The sequence below is a fragment of the Giraffa tippelskirchi genome, chromosome 8 (assembly GCF_054371585.1).
Source record: "Giraffa tippelskirchi isolate mGirTip1 chromosome 8, T2T-mGirTip1v1.2.pri, whole genome shotgun sequence".
NCBI lineage: Eukaryota > Metazoa > Chordata > Mammalia > Artiodactyla > Giraffidae > Giraffa > Giraffa tippelskirchi.
This window is the reverse complement of record NC_137282.1, coordinates 125,167,768-125,191,468: the sequence shown is the minus strand read 5'-3', so window position 1 is coordinate 125,191,468 and position 23,701 is coordinate 125,167,768. Positions and strand designations below refer to the sequence as shown.

At 45.2% G+C, this 23,701-nt stretch overlaps 1 protein-coding gene across 3 annotated transcripts; it reads left to right on the top strand.

The window, feature by feature from the left end:
• The first annotated feature begins 1,879 nt into the window (after window positions 1-1,879).
• Window positions 1,880-12,081, top strand: RPS10 (ribosomal protein S10). 3 transcript variants are annotated; one of them, XM_081520025.1, is made up of 6 exons: window positions 1,880-2,007; window positions 6,010-6,159; window positions 6,392-6,563; window positions 8,586-8,663; window positions 11,267-11,322; window positions 11,988-12,081. In XM_081520025.1, the coding sequence occupies exons 2-6, from the start codon at window positions 6,010-6,012 to the stop codon at window positions 12,027-12,029; spliced, it is 498 nt and encodes a 165-aa protein (XP_081376151.1). In that variant the 5' UTR covers window positions 1,880-2,007; the 3' UTR covers window positions 12,030-12,081. The 3 variants fall into 3 exon arrangements, with proteins under 3 accessions (XP_081376151.1, XP_081376149.1, XP_081376150.1); XM_081520023.1 differs by lacking the exon at window positions 1,880-2,007 and adding an exon at window positions 4,828-4,865; XM_081520024.1 differs by lacking the exon at window positions 1,880-2,007 and adding an exon at window positions 4,828-5,340.
• The last annotated feature ends 11,620 nt before the right edge of the window (window positions 12,082-23,701 follow it).

Genomic DNA, 23,701 nt, shown 5'->3' with positions numbered 1-23,701 from the left:
TCAGTGAGAGACAGAGTGACAGGTGAGAAGTGGATTTATTCAGAAAGAAACACACTCCACAGAGTGCGGGCCATCTCAGAGGGTGAGTGTGGCCTCAAAATGTGGTGTGGCTAGCTTTTATGGGTTGGGTAATTTCATAGGCTAATGAGTAGGAGGTTTATTCCAACTATTTTGGGGAAGAGGCAGAGATTTCCAGGAAGTGAGTCACTGCCCACCTTTTCATCTTTGATGGTCGGCCTTGGACAGAAGAGCTGGGTGGTTTACAGTCCATGGAGTTGCAAGAGTTGGACACAATTTAGCAACTAAACCACAACCTTAGAACTGTAATGGAGCCTCTGGGTTTCATTTAGCTTGCTGATATGTTACAATATGTGCCTTGGTAGTTCAGAGAGTGTAGAATCTACCTGCAATGCGGGAGACCTGGGTTCAGTCCCTGAGTCGGGAAGATCTCCTGGAGAAGGAAATGGCAATCCACTTTAGTGTTCTTGCCTAGAGAATTCCAGGGACAGCAGAGCCTGCATCCATGGGATCATTAAGAGTCAGACACAACTGAGCGACAACACTTTAACTATGCTACAATGAGCGTATACTGAGGATCAAGGTTTAGTTGAAGTTGACTTGTCTGCCATCTTGGAAAGGGCAATGCCAAAAAATGTTCAAACTACCATACAACTGTGCTCATTTCACCTGCTAGCAAGGTAATGCTCAAAATTCTTCAAGATAGCCATCAACAGTATGTGAAATGAGAACTCCTAGATGTAAAAGCTGGATTTAGAAAAGGCTGAGGAACCAAAGGTGAACTTGCCAACATCCATTGAATCATAGAAAAAGCAAGAAAATTCCAGAAAAAATCTACTTCTGCTTCATTGACTAGGTTAAAGCCTTTGACTGTGTTGGTCACAACAGACTGTGAAATACCAGAACACCTTACCTATCTCCTGAGAAATCTCTATGCAGGTCAAGAAGCAACAGTTACAACCAGACTTGGAATAACAGACTGGTTCAAAATTGGGAAAAGAGTACATCAAGGCTGTATATTGTCATCCTGCTTATTTAACTTATATGCAGAGTACATCATACGAAATGCTGGGCTGGATGACTCACAAGCTGGAATCAAGATTGCCAGGAGAAATATCAATAACCTCAGATATGCAGATGTCACCACCCTAATGGCAGAAAGTGAAGAGGAACTAAAGAGCCTCTTGATGAAGATGAAAGAGGAAAGTGAAAAAGTTGGCTTAAAACTCAACATTCAAAAAATGAAGACCATGGCATCCAGTCCCATCACTTCATGACAAATAGATGGGGGAAAAATGGAAACAGTGGCAGACTTTATTTTCTTGGGCTCCAAAATCACTGCAGATATTGACTGCAGCCATGAAATTAAAAGGCACTCGCTCCTTAGAAAAAAAGCTATCACCAACTTAGTGTATTAAAAAGCAAAGACATCACTTTGCTGACAAAGGTCCATCTAGTCAAAGCTATGGTTTTTCCAGTAGTCATGTATGGATGTGAGAGTTGGACCATAAAGAAGGCTGAGAGCCAAAGAATTGATGCTTTCGAACTGTGGTGTTGGAGAAGACTCTCAAGAATCCCTTGGACAAGAAGGAGATCAAACCAATCGATCCTAAATGAAATCAGTCCTGAATATTCACTGGAAGGACTGATGCTGAAGCTGAAGCTCCGATACTTTGGCCACTTGATGCGAAGAGCTGACTCATTGGAAAAGACTGATTCTGAGAAAGATTGAGGACAGGAGAAGGGGTGACAGAGGGTGAGATGCTTGGATGGCATCACTGACTCAATGGACATGAGTTTGAGCAAACTCTGGGAGATAGTGAAGGACAGGGAAGCCTGGCGTGCTGCAGTCCGTGAGGTCACAAAGAGTTGGATGTGACTTAGCAACTGAACAGCAGCAAAGACTTTTAAATGAACTGGGAGTCATTGGAGGATTTTAAGCCGAGGAGTGACCTGGTCTGATGTAGTAGCAGGATCACTCTAGCTCTGGTAAGGGAAGAGACCTGTGAGGCTGTATTTCAGTAAAATGCATTCCAGTGCTGCTGCTGGGAAGCGAGCCATCACCTCTGTCTCTTCCTGCTGGCTGGAAGATCAGCTGGTTACAAGATCTTCTCTTTATCTCTGATGTTCTGCATCTTCATTATGACAGGTTTAGGCATGGATCTGTTTTTATTTATCCAACTTGAGATTTGAAGATAGCAGTACATCTGAAGTGTGCTGTCTTCCAAGAATTCTGGAGGATTAAGATAGGGTCTCTTTCCCATGTTCTGTATCATTTCCTTACGTGATTTCACATAGACCTATATTAGACTTTCCCTCTTGATCCTTCCCACCTCAAATCCTTTCTCCCATCTATTCCATCTATTTATTTTTTCCCATTATATATTTTTATTTTATTAAAAAAATTGTATTGGGAATTCCTTGGTGATTCAGGTGGTCAAGATTCTACTGCAGGGGGCACTGGTTTGATCCCTGGTCAAGGGAGTCCTCATGCCCTGCCCCATGACCCCCCAAATTTTATTGAAATATAGTTGATTTACAATATCGTGTCAGTTTCAAGGGCATGGCAGTGATTCAGTTATATATTCCTTTTCAGATTCTTTTCCTGTATAGGTTAATTACATAATACTGAGCAGAGTTTCCTGTGCCATATACAGCAGGTCCTTGCTGTTTACCTATTTTATACATAGTGGTGTGTATATGTTAACTCCAGACTCCTAATTTATCCCTGCCTGCCCTCACTTATCCTGTCTCTTTTAATCTCTGGACAACATGGTGAATGCTTTTTTGTTTTTGTTTTTGTTTTACTTCTGTCTTCTGTTTCATGATTTTTCTATTCAAGTGTATCAAATCTGTTGTTTAGTTTTTAAAATTAACTTTCAAATCTCAATCATTTTAGTTTTTATTGCTAGGAATTCTATGGTATTCTTTTCCAAATGTGCTTGACCAATCCTTAGATTATGTTGTTCTTTGTCCGTATGTTCAAGATTTAAAAAAAAAAATTCTGTAAACATGTTATGAATCTTATTTTTTCTTTAATTGTTATAAAATATACATAACATTGGAGAAGGCAATGGCACCCCACTCCAGTACTCTTGGCCTGGAAAATCCCATGGATGGAGGAGCCTGGTAGGCTGCAGTCCATAGGGTTGCTAAGAGTCGGACACGACTGAGCGACTTCACTTTCACTTTTCACTTTCATGCATTGGAGAAGGAACTGGCAACCCACTCCAGTGTTCTTGCCTGGAGAATCCCAGGGATGGCGGAGCCTGGTGGGCTGCTATCTATGGGGTCGCACAGAGTCGGACACAACTGAGGTGACTTAGCAGTAGCAGCAGCATACATAACATTGGAAAAGGAAATGACAACCCACTCCAGTATTCTTGCCCGGGAAATCCCATGGACAGAGGAGCCTGGCGGGCTACAGTCCATGGGGTTGAAAGCACTGGACACAACTTAGCAACTAAACCAATACCACAAAGATACATAACATAAAATGTACCATCTTAACCATTTTAAGTATACAATTTAGTAGTGTTAAGTAATTCACATTGTTGTTCAACCAATCTCCAGAATTCTTTCCATCTTGCAAATTTATTTTTAAACTGTGAAACCACAGAAACACTTGAAGAAACTATAGGTGAATATTTATATGATGTTGAAATATGGAGTGGCTTTTTAGGCATTGTACCAGAGCCTGAAACTGTAAAATTTGAATACAAAAGAAAGTGTGAAACTTCTTTAAAATACCATGAAAACTGAGACAAACTAAAAAAACTGGGAGAAATTCTTGAAAACTATGTGAGAAAGGGTTAATAGCTTTAATACATAAAGAATAATTTCAAATCAATAAGAAAATGTTAATAACTGCTGACGGGAATATAACTGATAATGCCTTCGAGAAGGCAACGTGGCATGTGTCAAAAACCTAAAAATGTGTGCTAACATCGTAACTCAACAATGACACTGCCAGGGCTTTGTCCTAAAAAAACTATCTGACAAGTGTGCAAATAAGTGTGTGGCATCATTAGTTATAACACTGAAGGATTAATGTATATATATCCAATCATAGAGTGTTGATTAAATCACCCATTAGTGGACTACCACCTACCACTCATTAAAACTGTAGGTATTAATTACCTTGAAGAGAGATTCATGATATAGCTGTAAATGAAAAAAAAAAAAAAAGGTTTCCAAACATCATACCACAGCATAAGTACAAATCATCCCATTTTTGTTAAAAAATACATTTCCTACTACCCACGTTTGATCCCTGGGTCCGGAAAATGCCCTGGAGAAGGGAATGACAACCCGTTCTAGCGTTCTTGCCTGGACAACCCCATGGACAGAGGAGCCTGGGGGCTACAGTCCATGGGGTCGCAAACAGCCGGACTCGACTGAGCTGGGCAACGAACACTTCTCTTTCACTTCATACCAAAACGTTAATAGCGACTCATCGGTTGATGGAATTCTATTTTTTGGTTGCTGTTCAGTCGCTAACTCGAGTCCGACTCTCTGCGACTCCATGGACTGTGTTTTTTATTCTTTCACTGTTGGTATTGCCGTCACTGAAACGGAGAAAATAAAGACGTAGCGTGTTTCTGAAGGACCCGTCCAGGCATGAAGGTGATCATTTCTTGGTAAAGCACGCCGGCCACACTCCCGCGCTCCATCAGGCGAGCCGGGGCTCGCGGCCACCGGGCCGCCAGTCTCTCAGGCACCGCCGAGGCCGCCTCAGGCAGCTCGCGGGTCCTGACGAGGGGCGGGGCCCGGCAGCCCGGAAGAGGCCTCGCGCCGCGCATGCCCCTTCCTTTCCAGCGCCGGCCCCGGACGCAGCAGCCGTCGCGGTGAGTCCCTCCGGCGCCGCGGTGCCATCGGCCCCCATCCTGGCCCTGTCGCCGCCGCCGCCGTCGCGCCTCCCCGGGGTTAGGGTGGCGGGGCCCTCTCCCGCTCCCCGCACGTCCGTTTCCGAGCAGGCAGGGCCCAGAGGCGCATTTCTTGAGGGGGGAACAGTGGGGCCCTGGCAGGCGAAGATTGGTGTCCGGATGGAGGAGGGAAAGATGAAGCCTTAGCGTGGCGGGGACCGTTCGGGACTGGGGAGACTGCGTCTCTCCCGCACGGTTTTTTCTTTTTTTCGGGGCAGAACCCTCATTCCAACCTGCCTCCCTGCTCGGCCATGGAGCTCTGGTGTAGGAGAAGAGGGGTGGGCTGTGAGGGCCTCAGCCTTTTGCTCTGGGATAAGAAGCTCGTCACAAATCGACAGGCTTTCTTCTGGGCCCTTCTCGCGCGCCGGAAGGCACCGCCGCGCGCGTTCCGCCGTAGGTACAGTTGCTGATACGCCCCCAACACTCCTAGGGTGTAGGGTCTGAGGGGCTTCCCTGATAGCTCAGTTGGTAAAGAATCCGCCTGCAGTGCAGGAGACCCCGGTTCGATTCCTGGGTCGGGAAGATCCGCTGCGGACGGGATAGGCTACCCATTGCAGTATTCTTGGGCTTCCCTGGTGGCTCAGCTGGTAAAGATTCCGCCCGCAATGCGGGAGACCTGGGTTGGGAAGATCTCCTGGAGAAGGGAAAGGCTACCCACTCCAGTGTTTGGCCTGGAGAATTCCATGGACTATATAGTCCATGGGGTCTCAAAGAGTCGGTCGCGACTGAACGACTTTCACTATAAGGGTCTGACCCCCGCCCCGTTTATCCCTGTGTAGGGAGAGGGAAAATCAGGGGCGAGAATGTCCCCCCAGCCCCACCCTCGTTTTATCTTAACGTCCTGGCAACTTCTCACATGAATCGTGTCTTTGAGGGTGGAGGAGGGAACTAGTGACTGTTAGGTGGTTTGAATTCCTGTTTGCTGCATGTTTTTCACGGTATGTTTGAGGCTTCACCCGTTGGATAGTGACTGGTGTGTGTTCAGACTTCAGGGGGTGATGAACTGGGTTATGGCCTCTGGCCACAGTGCTCCAAAGTGCTCTTGCTAATTTCTTCCTTCTTGCAGATGTTGATGCCCAAGAAGAACCGGATTGCCATTTATGAACTCCTTTTTAAGGAGGGGGTGATGGTGGCCAAGAAGGATGTCCACATGCCCAAGCACCCGGAGCTGGCAGACAAGAATGTGCCCAATCTTCATGTCATGAAAGCCATGCAGGTAGCCACGGCTCTGCTGGAGTGGGGTGCAGGTGGAAGGGGGCTTTTCCACTGGTTTTCAAGGCAAATTCCAAGGCGAGAGCAGGACTCCCAGCGCTCCTTGCTACCTTAAAGGGCCTTGAGGTAGATACACGGTGAAAACTTGTCTGCTGTGCAGTTTAGCTTCCCGTTTGCACTGCCTTCCTATCTTCAAGCGTCTAGTTCTGTCTTAATGGTGGTTTTTTGTCTTACAGTCTCTCAAATCACGAGGCTACGTGAAGGAACAGTTTGCCTGGAGACACTTCTACTGGTACCTCACCAACGAGGGCATCCAGTATCTCCGCGATTACCTCCACCTGCCCCCTGAGATCGTTCCCGCCACCCTGCGCCGCAGCCGTCCTGAGACTGGCCGGCCACGGCCCAAAGGTATAGTGCTCACATAATGTCTGCAAGGACATCCTCTGAAGTTCTTTCTCGGGGGGGGAGAGGTGAAATGGTGGGGTTTTGTGTGGGCAAGGAGGTGGTCTTATTAATACACCACCATTGGAATCAACTTTTTTTTTTTAAACAAAAATACAGGAGAACAAAGCCATACTTGAACTTGTTTAAGTTTGAATTCTTAAAGATGACTATAGCAGGGCGACTGCTTTGAAATTTGGCATGAACCGTGCCACTTTTTTCCATGAGTGCAGGTTATCTTTTCCTAGATTACTCTGGTTTTGTTAGCTTTTCCTCCAGGAGTTAGTGTTGTTCTTTGCTTTGTACACATAAGCACATCTCTTGCCTGGATAGAATTCAGTTTCATCTCAAGCATATACAACCTTCAGTTTTCAGGCGAGCTGTGTGCTCCCTCTGGTTTCGTAGATGCTGCTTACAACCAGCAAAAACGGCCTTGGACTACAGACTTGTAGATGTATTTGTCGTCTTAGAAGTCCCTGTTTGCAGCAGGCCCCACTTGTTTGCTCTCGAGGTTTATCTGCATGAGCTCCACAGACCTCCACAGGATCCAGGATGGGTGAAAGAGTGGAATCAGCTTTGGGGTACTCTGGCATGCAAGATCTAAGTCAAGTCCTAGAACGTTGAATGGAATTGGACACAGGTCTTTAGGCCATCCCGAGAAGTGGCATTAAACACAGGCCAGATAGATGTGGTAGGGTGTGGAGAGTTCAAGTAGACCAAGGATAAACCCCCAAGATGTCCAGAGCAAAGCTGTTTACCATATGTGAAAGGAATGAAGAGTTTTCTAGAGTTTCTTGGCAATGGGAGGAAAATAGTCAAAAGCCAAATAGGACAGAACGGATGTAGAGAGAGAGTATGTGTGTATATATATATACACGTATATAGCAGTGTGAAAGGAGCCTCTGGAGAAGGAAAAGGCAACCCACTCCAGTATTCTCGCCTGGAGAATCCTGTGGACAGAGGAGCCTGGTGGGCTGCCATCTATGGGGTTGCACCGAGTTGGACACGACTGAAGCGACTTACCATGCATGCATGGATTGAAGAAGGAAATGGCAACCCACTCCAGTATTCTTGCCTGGAGAATCCCAGGGATGGAGGAGCCTGGTGGGCTGCCGTCTGTGGGGTCGCACAGTCGGACATGACTGAAGCAACTTAGCAGCAGCAGCAAGGAGCCTGTTTCCAGGGAGTTAGCTTCTGACTTGAGATCATTGCTGGCTCACAGTTGGCATTTGTCAAGTTTATGGTTCCCTTATTTTCTTTTTTTAAAAAAACAAAAACCTGTAAACTAGATAATTTTGTGGAGTAACAAGGTAGAATGCTAAATTAACCTTCCCGTGTCAGAATGTTAAGGTAGCTTTTTAAATATGTTTCACAGCCTAGTGAGGGATATAAGGCAAAGCCTGAGCGGAAGTAAAGGATTCTTGGTGGCTTCTATTGATACACTTCCATTAGAGGTGAGCTTTGCCGCTTATGGTGACTCCTTTCCTGGTTGCACTAGAAGTTTTCTATTTCAGAGATGGGTCAAGTTCAAAATTGTGGCTATTCAAGTGTTTGTAGAAATGACTGGGTTTCTTTATTTACCAGATATTTGGGAAATCGATTTATGTTGAGAAATAAAACAGGAGAAAGCAGACCTTTTGCAGGTGTGGTGGTTTAGTTGCTAAGTCGTGTCCGACTTGTGCAACCCCAATGGACTGTAGCCTGCCAGACTCCCCTGTCCATGGGATTCTCCAGGCAAGAATACTGGAGTGAGTTGCCATGTATAACATTTTAATAAGATGTGCATTTTCCTAGAACTTTGAGGGGTCAGGATGTCAATGATGGCAAGTATCTAGCTGACAGTTCTGGGTGTAGGAGTTCCTGTCCCATTAACCCATCATAACCAAGTTTTTGCAAAAATGAAAGTGGAGAGCAGTTTTAAATTTTCATGGCCTGAAAGGAACAGAGTTCCCATGTTGCCATGTTCATACTGTGGTTTAACCTGTGCAGGTCTGGAGGGAGAGCGACCTGCAAGACTCACACGAGGGGAAGCCGACAGAGACACCTACAGACGAAGCGCCGTGCCCCGTGAGTATCAGCGTGTGTATCTGGTGTTGGGGTGGGATCTCGGGATTCTCCCCTGCCTGGGGCTCGGCCCTTGAAGATGCCAAGGTGACAGCGAAGATCCTTGGGTTCATCTCAGATGATCCCATCTGGAGCCCATTGTATGTCTTGCCTTATGCAGAGGTGGGGGTTAGGAGGGAAGCCCTCTGAGCTGGGGACACAAAACACTTTAGACCTTTAACTAGACCAAAACTGAAAACTTTCAGGAAAGCAACCTGCTTTTCTTTGTTTTGTGTTCCTGTGTTGTAAGTTACTTGAGGGCAGGGCCCACTCCGGTCATGTTTGTTTCTTTTTATTGCAAAAATAATGCAAAATCTTGTTTTTAAATAGCAGGTATGTGCATTGATGGGAACCACAGATGTCTATTTATTCAGTACATACATTCTGAGTGCCTGTGGTTTATGCCAGACAGGATTCTAGGAGCTGTAGGGGGTAGTAGTGTACCTAAAAAGACAAGGTGCTTTTCTCTCATTGAACTTGCATTTTGGTATTAGATGAATAAACAAAAATAAGTGTATAATCATGTCCATGGTGGGTGCTACAGGGAAAAATTAAAGCAGGGGAGTAGGTATTGAAATTTCTAGTAGGATTTGCAGGAAAAGACCTGTCAAAGTGAAATAGAAGCAAACATCTGGAGGTAGTGAGGCTACTGGGGGAAAGTCTGGCTTGTCTAAACAGAAGATGGCAGGAGTGTTAGGTGAGGATGTCTTGTAGTTGCAGGCCCTGGTAGGACTTGAGGTTTGACTCTGAAATAAGATGGGGAGCCATTCAGCTTGTTTTAAAGAGACTCTCCTTGTTGCAGTAGTAGTAATTTGTGATATAAACACAAGGTATAAAAGGGAATTTATACTTTTACTACTCCTGGCTGAAATGCAAGAGACCTGGGGAAGATCCCCTGGAGAAGGAAATGGCAACCCACTCCAGTATTCTGACCCGGAGAATTCCATGGACAGAGGAGCCTGGCAGACTACAGTCCATGGGGTCGCAGAGTCAGACACAATTGAATGACTTTCATTTCACTCTTGTCTCCTACTTGTGGTACCTGATTCTTCAGATGTGAAATACTGATAGAAATGAGCAGTTGGATTAAATACTCCCAAGAAAGAGACAGGCTTCAGCAGATAGGCTCTCGGTTCAGAGAAAGTTCGTGGTTGCTCTTATTAGAAGTCACGGTACACTGGAAATGGGTCAGAGGATGTGATAGTTGGTCCTGAAGTTGAGGGTGGGGAAGTGAGCATTTCAGGGAGAGATGGATATGATCAAGGTATGAAGGGAAGGTAACAGTTGCTCACTCGTTGTGGGGGTGCTGCTGAGTAGGCAGTATCCTGTAGTGAGTGTGGTCTGACTTGGGCCTAAGGTAGTGTCGATTTGGATAGGAATTACTGATGTAGCCCCGCCACTGCTACCACCCTGCCCCTCAAATGTGGATTGTGAATTTTCATAGAAAGTTTCTGCTAAGTCGCTTCAGTCGTGTCCGACTCTGTGCGACCCCATAGACGGCAGCCCATCAGGCTCCGCCGTCCCTGGGATTCTCCAGGCAAGAATACTGGAGTGGATTGCCATTTCCTTCTCCAGTGCATGAAAGGGAAAAGTGAAAGTGAAGTTGCTCAGTCGTGTCCGACTCTTAGCGACCCCATGGACTGTAGCCTACCAGGCTCCTCCGTCCATGGGATTTTCCAGGCAAGGGTACTGGAGTGGGGTGCCATTGCCTTCTCCGATAGAAAGTTTATGTGTATATTAAATTTTTTTAAAATTCCAGTGTATTTTAAAATGTTACCTTATTTTTTTTTAAATTGTTTATTTATGGTTGTGCTGGGTCTTCATTGCTGTGTGGACTTTTCTCTTGTTGCGGCTACTCTCTAGTCGGGTGCAATGGCTTCTTGTTGTGGAACATGGTCTCCCGAGCACAGGCTTAGTAGTTGTGGCTCATGGGCTAAGTTGTTCCGAGGTATGTGGGTTCTTCCTGGCTTAGGGATTGAACCCGTGTGTCCTGCATTGGCAGGTGAATTCTCTATCACTGAGCCACCAAGGAAGCCCTAAACTGTTACTTCAATATGTGTGTTAGTGAGATACTTTGCATTCTCTGAAGTCTTGAAGTCTCATGGGTGGTGGCTGCTGTATAGGGCAGAGTGTACTAGATCTTTTGTCTTGTTTGCCACTTCTCCTTGGTGATAAGAAAGTTGCTTTTTGTTTCTGTGGGCCCTTTACCTCTTAGTTCTCCCTTCACCTAGCTCCCTCTGTGAGCTGGGTGTTGGTCTGAAGCATGGAAGTAACTCAGTGATAGGAAGTACCATATAGAAAGGGCACATAGTCCAGACTTTGTGGTCAAGGCAGCCTTCCTGGAGGAGGCAATAGTTTGGGCTGTGAGTATAGAAAGATGTCTTGCTCAGGAGAAGGCGGGAGCAAAGGTGGCTCAGAAGATGTTTCCTCACTGCAGGGTGTAATTTGCTCGCACTTTGTCCTTTGCTGACATGACTTTTCTTGCAAGATGGGCTTGGGTGGCTTGTCTGCCCTTCTGTAGTAGATCAGGCCATATGAGGAATCTAAATCTGTGTTTCTCGTTCCAGCTGGTGCCGACAAGAAAGCCGAGGCGGGGGCTGGGTCAGCAACTGAATTCCAGTTTGTAAGTGTCCCCTTTTTGCTCTCAACCCTTTGGATCTGTGTCTTCAGGGATGTCCCAACCACAAATTCCAAACAGGTTTCTACATTCAGGCACAGCCTGCAGACTTCTATAAAGAAAGAAATTACTGAAACAGGTCTCACAAATCAGCACTCCATGAGGCACAGTGGTATTTTCTAGTTCAGTAATGATCAGCATTACCCCCCTGGGTTAGTTTCGTGAACTAAGCTGAGACCTGGACACTGGAGATTGAGCAGGCTCTAGACCCCAGTTCCTCATCTGTAAAATAGAGCTGGTGGTCATACCTATCTCAAGCTGATTGTGAGATTAATTAATCCAAGTAAAGTGTTCAGCCCCGGCATGGTGTATCACTGTCAAGACAGCTGCTGCCCCCGAACAGCTCTTGACGGGACACGATTGTTCTGAGGTCTCCTTTGTGAAAAAGTGTATGTGGCAGACACAGGATCATGTCCTGTTGCTAGGTGCTTCCATGTGTGTATATGGGCACGCTCCAGAGTGGGTGTCCTTACTCCCAGTTTACAAAGGTGACCCCAGAATCTAAGAGGCAAGGCTGGATCCCCTGAGCCCTTACATTTGGGAGCCTCTCCAGTGATGATGAGACCTGGTGCCGGCACACCACTGATGCTGATGTGTACTTTCTTTTGCAGAGAGGCGGATTTGGTCGTGGACGTGGTCAGCCACCTCAGTAAAGTTGAAAGGGGTTGTTCTGTGTTGAATAAACCTGTAAACAGAAAAAACTAATCTTGTGTGCCCTGTTGTGTTTGCATTATGTAGCCTAAACAGGAATGGTTCAGGTTTAAGGGTTAGAGTGTAAGTGGGGCAGGACCGGATTGGTTTTGGGAGTTATCATTTTCCAGGGTGACATCACTTGTTGCTGTGAGAGCTGTAGTGCTTGGCTTTGACCCAGGCCCTCTCTGTTCCAGCACTTACTCCCGGTAGAGTCCTGCCCAGTGCGGTCACCATTCTGGGAGGTGGTGGGAGAAGTTTGTTGGTGGTGACCAGCATAAGACAACATGAGTGAGGCCAGATGTCACCTTTTCCCGTTTTGACCACACTACCTGGCTTGCAGGAAATTCATTCCCCCACCAGGGAATGAACCCAGGCCCAGGGCAGTGAAAGTGCAGAGTCCTCTAGCCACAAAGTGCCATCTTGTCAGCATCCAGAGAGGATTGATGGGACAGTTGCTGTGCTCCTGCACTACAGACTCCACATGCCTGGCACAGCACCAGGAAGCAGGCCATGAAAGTGCAGCTCCTTGAGAGCCCAGGGGCATAGGCTTGCAGGCAAGTTTGTTGGGTGAGATGCCAGCTTCATTTTGCAGATCAAATAAGGACTGCTGATGGGTAGAATCGGCACTTCTGCACAGGGGTCAGCTTTTGAGGAGCAACTCTGGCTCAGCCAGCAGGCCCACCAAGGTAAGGAAAGCCAGCAAGACTAGAAGTGGCTTTTAAAAGGGGTATGGGAACTTGGGGATCATTTGTGGGGTACTGTAGCTTTATATGGAGAGGGAGAGTAATAGCCAGGTGAAACTGGTAACAAAAATCCTCAACTGTATAAGTGGTTTTGCGCTGCTACTGCTAAGTCACTGCAGTCGTGTCCGACTCTGCGACCCCATAGACGGCAGCACTCCAGGCTCCCCTGTCCCTGGGATTCTCCAGGCAAGAACACTGGAGTGGGTTGCCAGTTCCTTCTCCAATGCACGAAAGTGAAAAGGAAAAGTGAAGTCGCTCAGTTGTGTCCGACTGTTAGGAACCCCACGGACTGAAGCCTGCCAGGCTTCTCCATCCATGGGATTTTCCAGGCAAAAGAGTACTGGAGTGGGGTGCCATTGTCTTCCCCGGTTTTGCGCTGGTAACCACAAAACCATATTGGTTCACCTGTTGGCTAAAGTTCCAATACTTAGGCCACCTGATGCCAAGAACTGACTCATTGGAAAAGACCCTGATGCTCTGAAAGACTGAAGGCAGGAGAAGGGGACGACAGGATGAGATGGTTTGGATGGCATCACTGACTCGATGGACATGAGTTTGAGTAAGCTCCGGGAGTTGGTGATGGACAGGAAAGCCTGGTGTGCTGCATTCCATGGGGTTGCAAAGAGCTGGACACTGAGCGACTGAACTAAAAACTGAACCACCTATTTCAGTCTTGACAGGCTGTTGTAATTTAGACCACAAGGTGGCAGCCGACAGCAATCCTGAGTGTGCACTTGGTCCTGGGAGGTGAACTTTGTATTCCGAACCACCAATGAGTAGGCGCTTGCCTTGGCAGAGAGGCAGTGTTGGGGGAAGCTGTTTCAGAGCTGCCTCGGCTGCCTTGCCAAAGATTGCTTTTTATCCAATTTTTCTGCTGGCTCGAGCAATGTCAAGTGGTTGCCTGTGTTTGCACGCCTTGTGATTGTTTAACCTGGATTCTGCTGTGAAATGTTAGTTCTCAGCTTTACTGTTTCCCACCAAGGCCAGCAAGGGAGCAGATGGGTTTCCTCTATAGCCTTGGTGATTTTCTGGCCCTAAAATGTCACTTTCTCAGCTAGGGCTCTTTGCCAACCCTTTCCCTCGTGATTTAAATTTGTTCCAGAATGTGTTCTCCAAGATCACCCATGCACTCTGGGAAAACCCGAGGCATCTACAGGGTAGAGTCAGATACTACAGATAAAAATACACAGTTGAAAGTGGTTCTTGCTGCCTGCCAATCTCCCTCCTCCCTCCCCCTATGTTGGGAAATTGAATGACCCCTGCCTATCAATAATCACTGATTAGCTGCTTGGGGATCGATGCTCACAGATGCTCTGGGAAGGCTTGAAAGGCTTGAAATTCTTCAAGGACCTCACTGTTGAGTTAGGAAAGCAAAACCAAAGCTCTACATTGAGACCGTAAAACCAAATACTGTATAGGTGGCAAATCGTTAGTCCAGACTGAAAAGGAATGGAGGGCAGAGGCAGTGGTGAGTGAGTGATGGCTGAAGTGACCCAGAGGTGCATATGTACGGTGAGGGGGCTGGTGGTGAGACCAATCAGGATTGGAGAACAAAAATGTTAGGTGGTGCCAGGTTATGAAACGTCAAAATTTAAGGTTTTGGAGACTTCCCTGGTGGTCCAGTGGCTAAAACTCAGTGCTCAACGCTGGTCAGGGGACTCGATCCCACATGCTACAACTAAATAATAAAAATTAAGGTTTTTAAAAAATAAGTTTGGGGAAAACAAATATTTGTTGTTACAAGTGCCTGAGAAGGTCACTTGGGGTGGATGGAGTACAAGGGGTGCAGGCCCTCCCGGGCACATCCATCACTGGGTGAAAGCTTTGGAGAAGATTGAGCCTTTCTTCCAGGGTTGGTTCTGAGGCCCATGAAAGCCTGGCATCTACCCACCAGCCCCATATTTGGCTCACCAGCTAATCCCCACCACCGCTACCACCAAAACAGGCTCCAGAGGAATTTTAAGGGATTTTTGAAGCTGACAGCTGAAGGCACATTTTCCTAATACAAACTTCCCTATATGGACACAAATCCCCTTTCCCTGAAAAATACAGTCCCTTTACAGGGAGTGCCAGTAACAGCTTTAAGCATCTGTGTTTCTCTAGAAGTCCAAACTTTGGTTTGATTAATAAATGGACCTTCGAGAAGCAGCTGCCACATGCCTATGTTAGATGCTGGGAGACGAAGATGTTTTTGAGAAGGATACATCCTTTGGCCCTGAAGATATGAGGGCCCACCTGGACCCTCCCTACATGAGTGCCTGGCCTGGGCCTCCAGCAGGGCAGTGTGGGCCCTAGGAATTCCCCAACTCTGCCCTTGTCTCCAGAAGCCAGGCCTGCTAAGTGAGGACTAAGAGACGAGAGGCACACCTGTGCCCAGACTGTCTCTAAGCTTTGGAAACGCAGCCTGGAGTAGCCCCACAGCGATGCAGGCTCACAGGCTCCTCCTTGTTTGCCTCAGAATGCACTCATCAGTTCTTAAGGCCTGGGAGAAAGGAGTCTCACTGAGAGCACTACTAGAGCAATTGTTTCAAAGCCCATAGATGGAGACCTGGCTTAATCTGTCCTGGGACCTGGTCTGCCTGTTTCCAATGAACATAAAGTACTCTTGGCTCTCAGAGGATGGATCAGTGACTTTTTAGATTGGGCTTTCAGGACAAAGTCTCAGGAGATTATTCAGTGGTCTCCTGGCAGTAGGTGATGAGGCTGGGTTTGGAGGCAGGACTGCAAGACACCCTACAGCCCCAGCCCTTTCTCCTCGTTTCGTGCTGCTGTGAACCTCCGCCAGAACCAGGGCAATGCCCTAAGAGGGTCCTTGCCTGTAGCTTTGCTCTGATTTCAACTACTCTCCCCACCCTTAGTTCAGTTCAGTCGCTCAGTCGTGTCCGACTCTGCGACCCCATGAACCGCAGCACACCAGGCCTCCCTGTCCATCATCAACTCCTGGAGTTTACCCAAACTCATGTCCATTGAGTCAGTGATGCCATCCAACCATCTCATCCTCTGTCGTCCCCTTCTCCTCCTGCCCTCAATCTTTCCCAGCATCAGGGTCTTTTCAAATGAGTCAGCTCTTCGCATCAGATGGCCAAAGTATTGGAGTTTCAGCTTCAGCATCAGTCCTTCCAATGAACACCCAGGACTGATCTCCTTTAGGATGGACTGGCTGGATCTTCTTGCAGTCCAAGGGACTCTAAAGAGTCTTCTCCAACACCACAGTTCAAAAGCATCAATTCTTCGGTGCTCAGCTTTCTTCACCGTCCAACTCTCACATCCATACATGACCACTGGAAAAACCATAGCCTTAACTAGACAGACCTTTGTTGACAAAGTAACGTCTCTGCTTTTCAATATGCTGTCTAGGTTGGTCCTAACTTTCCTTCCAAGGAGTAAGCGTCTTTTAATTTCATGGCTGCAGTCACCATCTGCAGTGATTTTGGAGCCCAGAAAAATAAAGTTAGCCACTGTTTCCCCATCTATTTGCCATGAAGTGATGGGACCAGATGCCATGATCTTAGTTTTCTGAATGTTGAGCTTTAAGCCAACTTTTTCACTCTCCTCTTTCACTTTCATCAAGAGGATCTTTAGTTCTTCTTCACTTTCTGCCATAAGGGTGGTGTCATCTGCATATCTGAGGTTATTGATATTTCTCCCGGCAATCTTGTGCTTCCTCCAGCCCGGTGTTTCTCATGATATACTCTGCATATAAGTTAAATAAGCAGGGTGACAATATACAGCCTTGACATACTCCTTTTCCTATTTGGAACTAGTCTGTTGTTCCATGTCCAGTTCTAACTGTTGCTTCCTGACCTGCATACAGGTTTCTCAAGAGGCAGGTCAGGTGGTCTGGTATTCCCATCTCTTTCAGAATTTTCCATAGTTTATTGTGATCCACACCCTAGTCACAGTTAGTTTTGAGAGACACATGTAAACAAAGGTACTCTTCATCTTAAAATCCTTCCAAAGTTCCATGTTGCTTTCCAGAGCCTTCTAGAATCTAGGCAATGGCAGGCTCTATCCATGGCCTAACAGGTTCATCTGTTGACCAAAACAAAGCTCCAAATTCCAGAATCCAGATAGACTGACGCCCTTTCTCAACTTCAGGCTTTTTTGCTTGTGGTATTCCATGTGGGGGGAAATTCTCCCACCCCTGTCCACTCAGGGGTCTTGTTCCTTCTTCAGATTAAATTATGTCCTCTGAGAAGTCTTTCCTGATAGAACCCACCCCACTACAAAGTCCAGTTGGGGGTTTCTCCTGGTATGCCCCGGGTGCTGAACTTCTCCAGGCTGGGTGGGAAGCTGCTCGGATGGACCATTTTCTCTGTGACACAACCTTGTCCAGGGTCGTAGCCCAGGGTCTCATACAGAGTAGTAGCTACTTTGTAATTGTTTGCTGCTAATTGTTTGCTGCATGAATGAGGTCCTGGCAGGAGTGGTCTCCAAAGAGCTATCCCCTTCTGTAGAAAGGACACTGGTGAAAAAAAATTATCTCTGCGGAAGGGACTTCCTGGCTGTCCAGTAGTTAAGGCTCCACGCTTCTAATACAGGGGGCTCGGGTTCAGTCCCTGATTGGGGAACTAAGATCCCACATTCCTGCTGTGTGTGTGTTAGTCGCTCAGTCGTGTCCGACTCTTTGCGACCCCATGCACTGTAGCCCTCCAGGCTCCTCTGTCCATGGAATTCTCCAGGCAAGAATACTGGAGTGGGTTGCCATTTCCTTATCTTGCTGTGTGGTGCAGCCAAAAAAAAAAAAAAGTCTCTGCAGGAGCCTAGATTGGGAAGGCAAAAGCGACTGTGACATTGATGCATCTGACCATGGGGGGACTGCCCGCTCTGAGGAGGTAGGCCTAGAGATATAAACCAAGTGGCCCAGGGGCTGTGGCTGGAATTGAACTGGTGGCTTCTGGGGATGAGGGGAGCGAACATTATCAAGAGGAAGGCCTCCCACCGTGGGCCACTGTGACCCTCCGAGCTCAATCAAACAGTTTAAACTAAAGTAGCATGAGACTGGCCTAGGCAGGGATCCACAGAGGAACCAGAGAAGCAGCCTGGGGCTCCCTCCCCCAAGGCTAGGAGTTTGTATTCTTTCTATTCCTTTTTCTCCTTATTTTTGGTTACACTGAGTGGCATGTGGGGTCTTAGTTTATCAACCAGGGGTGGAACCAGCACGCCCTGCATTGGAAGGTGAAGTCTTAACCATTGGACTGCCAGGGATGTCCCTATTTTTCGTCTTTCTTTTTTTTTCAGCTTTATTGAGGTATAATTGACATAAAGTACATATACAGGCAGACCTTGGAGATATAGTGGGTTCAGTTTCAGACCTCTGCAGTAAAGTGAATATTACAGTAAAATGAGTCACACAAATTTTTTTATTTCCCGGTGCGTATAAGTTATGATGTGCTGTTTGTGTAACAACATTATGTCTGAAAAACAATATACATATCTTAATTTAAAAATGCTTTATTGCTGAGAAATGTTAACTACCATCTGAGCCTTCAGTGAGCCATAGTAGTCACATCAAAGATCACAGACCAGCATAACAAATAATAATGAAAATCCTGAAATATTGCAAGAATTAACAAAATATAACAGAGATATGAAGTGAGCAAATGCTATTGGAAAATGGTAGATGACAGATGATCTTATTCGCAAAACAGAAATAGGGACACAGACATAGAGAATAAGTGTATGGACACTGAGGGAGGAAAGGGAGAGGTTTGGATGAGTTGGAAGATTGGGATTGATGTATATATACTACTGATATTATGTATAAAATAACTAATGAGAACCTATTGTAAAGCACAGGGAACTCAGTGCTCTGTGGTGACCTAAGTGGGAAGGAAATCTGAAAAAGAATGGTTATATGTATACATACAGCTGATTTACTCTGCTGTACAATGGAAACTAACACAACTATTGTAAAGCAACTAGACTCCAATAAAAGTGAATTTTAAAAAATGGCACTGTGACTTCCCTGGTGGTCCAGTGGCTAAGAGGTGGCGCCCCCAATGCAGGGGCCCGGGTTCAATCCTCGGACAGGGAACTAGACCCCACATGCCACAACTAAGTGCATAACTAAGACCTGCTGCAGCCAAATAAATATTAAAAAAAAATAAAAATTTAAAAATGGCAGAGATAGACTTGCTTGATGCAGAGTTGCCACCAACCTTCAAATTATAAAAAAAAAACAACAACTCAGTATCTGTAAAGGGGTATAAATGAGATATACCTTTATTTAGAGTGTACAGTCTGATAAATTTTGACACATGTATAAGCCCATGAAATCAAAATAATGACTGGTAATCCCTCACCCCATCCCCAGACTTTGTGCTTGATCTGCTTTCTGTCAATATAGGTTAGTTTGCATTTTCTAGAGTTTTATAAAGATGGGATTATACAGTATGCACTTTGTTATAAGCTGGCTCCTTAGCCACATTGAGATTCATCACAGTCATTGCCTGTATCAAGTTCCTTTTTGCTGCAAAGTAGTATTCCATTGTAGGGATACAGCACCATTTTTAATCCATTTACCTATTAGTGGGCATTTGGGAATTGTGACTAATGCTACAGTGAACATTCATGTTCATTTGTGAGGACACGTAATTTTACATCTCTTCGGATACATACCTAGGGATGGAGTTGCTAGATCATATAGAAACTTGTAACATTTTGTGGAATGGCTAACCTGTTTTCCCAAGTGGCTGCACCATTTTACATTTCCCACTGGTAGCATATGACTGAATTGCTTTCATCTTCACCAAAACTTGGGCTGTTCGGTCTTTTTATTTTAGCCACTCTAATAGGTGTGAAAGTTGGGATTTTATCCTGTAGATTGATAGTAGTTAACAACGTAATGGTGAGGATTGATGTAGCCAGGAGTGCTAGATGCTTGGCAAATATTAATGCTTGAAACCCCACTGCAGGAAATTGTAAACTGAATCTAGGTCTGTGCAGTGACCACACTGGGGCACTGAGTGGTTATGGGTAAACCACTCAGTCAATAGTGACCACAATACACATTCAGCTTGCTAACGGGAAAGGGAGGGGGCAAAAATCCATCATTTGATTGCTCAGTTTTAGAAAGGGAAACTAGGACAGAATGAGGGCATTAGTGGGGGGAGAAATGAAAGGAATTGTTGAAAAAGTTACAGCCCATAGAAAGCCTGGAGCCCATTTCTATTAAAAGTGCTTTATTGGAAGCCCGTGATAAATGCATGGCACAAATCCAAAAGAACAGCCACTTAAAAAAAATAAGCCCTGCATGGTTTACTGACATATCAAAGAGGCCATTGTGAGGAGAAGGGCATCTTTAAAAATACATATTAGAGGAAAAATAATAAATAAAAATACATATTAAATGGGAGAGGATCCCCAAGCTGAGGGAATTAAGAGACCTCAAAATGGAGCAAAATTTGTAAAAGTCACAAAACAAATGGTATTAAAAATTTCTGAAGAGTACCAGCAGGAAATGTCAAAGTACATTGTTCTAGTTTATTTGAGTGCATGAGAGGCAGGAGGTCAGTTTGAGAATCTAGGGTCACCAGCTCATTAATATGCCAAGAGTGTACAGGAAGGGAGGGTGGGGAGAGGGGCGCACAGTCAAATGACTCTGACATCTTTGCCGTCATCACACAGAGATTTCCCTTTCCATTAAAATTTTAAAAATATGGAAAATTTCAAAGATAAACACAAAAGTGTAATAAGCTACCATATACCCACCACCAAGCTTCAAAAGTCAACAATCTGCCACACTTGTTACATTGATCCCTATACCCACTTACCCCTAACTTGGTAATTTTTTAGTCAAGTTTACATGCAGTAAAATTCACCCTTTTCAGGGATACAGTTCTGAGTTTTGATAAACATAGGCATGTAACCAGGCTTCCCGGCTAGCTCTGCGGGTAATGAATCTGCCTGCAATGCAGGAGACCCCAGTTCAATTCCTGGGTCGTGAAGTTCCCCTGAAGAAGGGAAAACAGAGTCGGACACGACTGACGCGACTTAGCAGCAGCAGCAGCTTGCTGCCCCTGTGTGGTCAACACTTTCTTCACAATTGAATCTTCCCCAGAATGTCAGGAAACTGGAACCAGAGCACTTCCCTGGTGGTCCAGTGGCTAAGACTTCATGCTCCCAATGCAGAGGGCCTGGGTTCAACCCCTGGTCAGGGAACTAGATCCCACAGGCTGCAACTAAGACCTGGTGCAGTCATATAAATATACATATGTCCTCCTTTGTGTCTGACTTATTTTGCTCAGCATATGGCTCTGAGATTCATCCATGATGTTGCCTGTATAGGTAGCTTATTCCTTTCTATTGCTGAGTAGTATTCGACTGTGTACTACAATTTATTCATTTTTATTTTCTATATTGAGGCATTTGGGGACCAACTGACAATGTAATATACAAATCCTAACTCTACCCTTTTGGCAAATGGATACAACCACGTAACTCACTTGCCTGAGAAAGAGAAAATCAGCCCCTGACATCCAGGAAATGGCCTGACCCTTACAAGCAGGCTTTGGCATGTTGGAAGTTGCCTGGTGCTCAGAGTGAGGCCAAGTCACTCTCCTGTTGGATATAAACAATGTCATCAAACATCAGCATCAGAGAAGGTGACACTGTGACTCAAAGTCAAAAAACTTTATAATCTTGTCTGTGGTGGAGGTGGTTTAGTCGCTAAGTCGTGTCCGACTCTTGCGACCCCATGGACTGTAGTCTGCCAGGCTCCTCTGTCCATGGGATTTTCCAGACAAGAATACTGAAGTGGGTTGCCATCCTTCTCCAGGGGATCTTCCCGACCCAGGAATCGAACCTGGGTCTCCTGCATTGTAGGCAGATTCTTTACCAACTGAGCTATGACAGAAACCCTTATAATCTTGTCTAAGCACAGAAAAAAACAAGTTCACAGTAAACCAGTAAATATAAAACACACCTCTCTCCCAGCTGATATGAAAGTCTGCTTCTCTACCAGTTATGACTTTAGCCATGTTCATTCCTCCCTCCTTCTAGGAACGATTTTTTAAGATACTCAATCATAGAATTACCCTGCTTCCTGACAGCAACCAACCCAGAACAAAGCCCTGTTTCTTTAAAACCTGCCCCAAATCACCTAACCTAAGTCGTTTTTAACACCTGAGATACCCTATGCTCCTCCCTGGTATGTGTTCTCCATCATAGCAAGAAGCAAAAATCCCAACTTGTTCAACTGCTGGTATAGGCTTGGTTTTTGCCTGGAGGGCACTGACAACCCTATCAAGATGTAGAACTTTTCACTTTCCCATAAAATTCTCTTATGTCTCTTTTTAGTTAATCCACCTCCCCACCCCTTCCCACACCACCCCCGAATGCCCCTGCATCACAGATGGACATCTGTGTTGTTTGGCTGTTATGAATTAAAGCTGCTGTGAACATTTTGTACAAGTCTTTTTGTGGACATATGTTTTCATTTTTTGCCAGGTGTATTCATTTCCTATTGCTGCTATAAATCCACACATATTTAGGGGTCTAAATACAAATTTAGGGACTTCCCTGGTGGTCCAGGGGTTAAGAATCCATGCTCCCAAAGTAGGGGAGGATCCCTGGTCAGGGAACTAAGATTCCATATGCCACAGGGCATAGCCAAAAAAAGAAAAACAACAACACAAATTTATTGTTAACATCTTAACTGTTCCAGGGGTCAGAAGTCCTAAATGGGTCAGCAGAGTTGTTCCTCTAGCTGCTTTGGGGACAATCTCTTTTCTTGTTTTCTCTAGCTTCTGGAGGCCACTTGCATTCTATGGCCTGTCCAATATCTTAAAACCAGAATCTTTAAATCTCTCTCCCTCTGACCTCTACTGGTGTCATCACATCATTTTCTCTGTCTATGATTCTCCTGTCTCCTTCCTTCCTTTCTAAGGACACTTTTGATTACTTTGGACCCACCCAGATAATGCAGGCTAATATCCCCATCTTGAGATCATTAATCACATCTGGAGGGTCCCCTTTTCTATGTAAGGTAAGTTATTCATGGGTTCTGGGGATTACAATGTGGGCATGACTTTGGGATTGTTTTGAATATACAGATCAAGTTGGGGAGGATTAACTTCTTAACACTCTCAAATCTTTCCATCAATTAATACGGTTTATCTCTCCATTTATTTAGATCTTCTTCAGTCTCTCTCAACAATGTTTAGTGCAAAATGTTTTGTTAAATTTATTCCTAAGGATTCTTATGGTATTTTAAATGGAATTGTATTTTAATTTGATTTTCTCATTGTTTTCTCCTGGGATATTAAAAATCACTGATTTTTAACCTTTTAAATTAAAACATAATGAACACACAATAAAATGCACAGATTTTAGATATTCAGTTCAATGAGTTTTGACAATTGCATACTCCTGTCTAATTGCTGCCTAAAACAGGACATAAAACATTTTTATACACCCAGGATGTTTTTTCTGCCCTTTTCCAGACAATTCCTTCCTCAGCCCTCCTACAACCACTGTCAGATTTCTATCATCACAGATTAGTTTGGTCTGTATTTATATTTTATAGAAATGGATATATATATATAATATACACTCTTTTTTTTTGGCCATACTGCATGGCTTGTGGGATCCTGATTTTCCAACCAGGGATCAAAACCTGTGCCCCCTGCAGTGAAAGCCCGGAGTCCTAACCACTGGACTGACTGCCAAGGAGTTCCCAACATACACTTTTTAAAATGAGTAGCTTCTTTCACTTATAATGTTTTTGGAATTCATCCATATTGTTGCATGTGTCAGCAATCTGTATTATGATTGAGTAGTATTGAATTGGACAAATATACCATCATTTATCTATTTTCCTTATGACATGTGAGCTACTTCCAGTTTGGGGTTATTACGAATAAGGCTGCCATAAACATTCGGAGAAG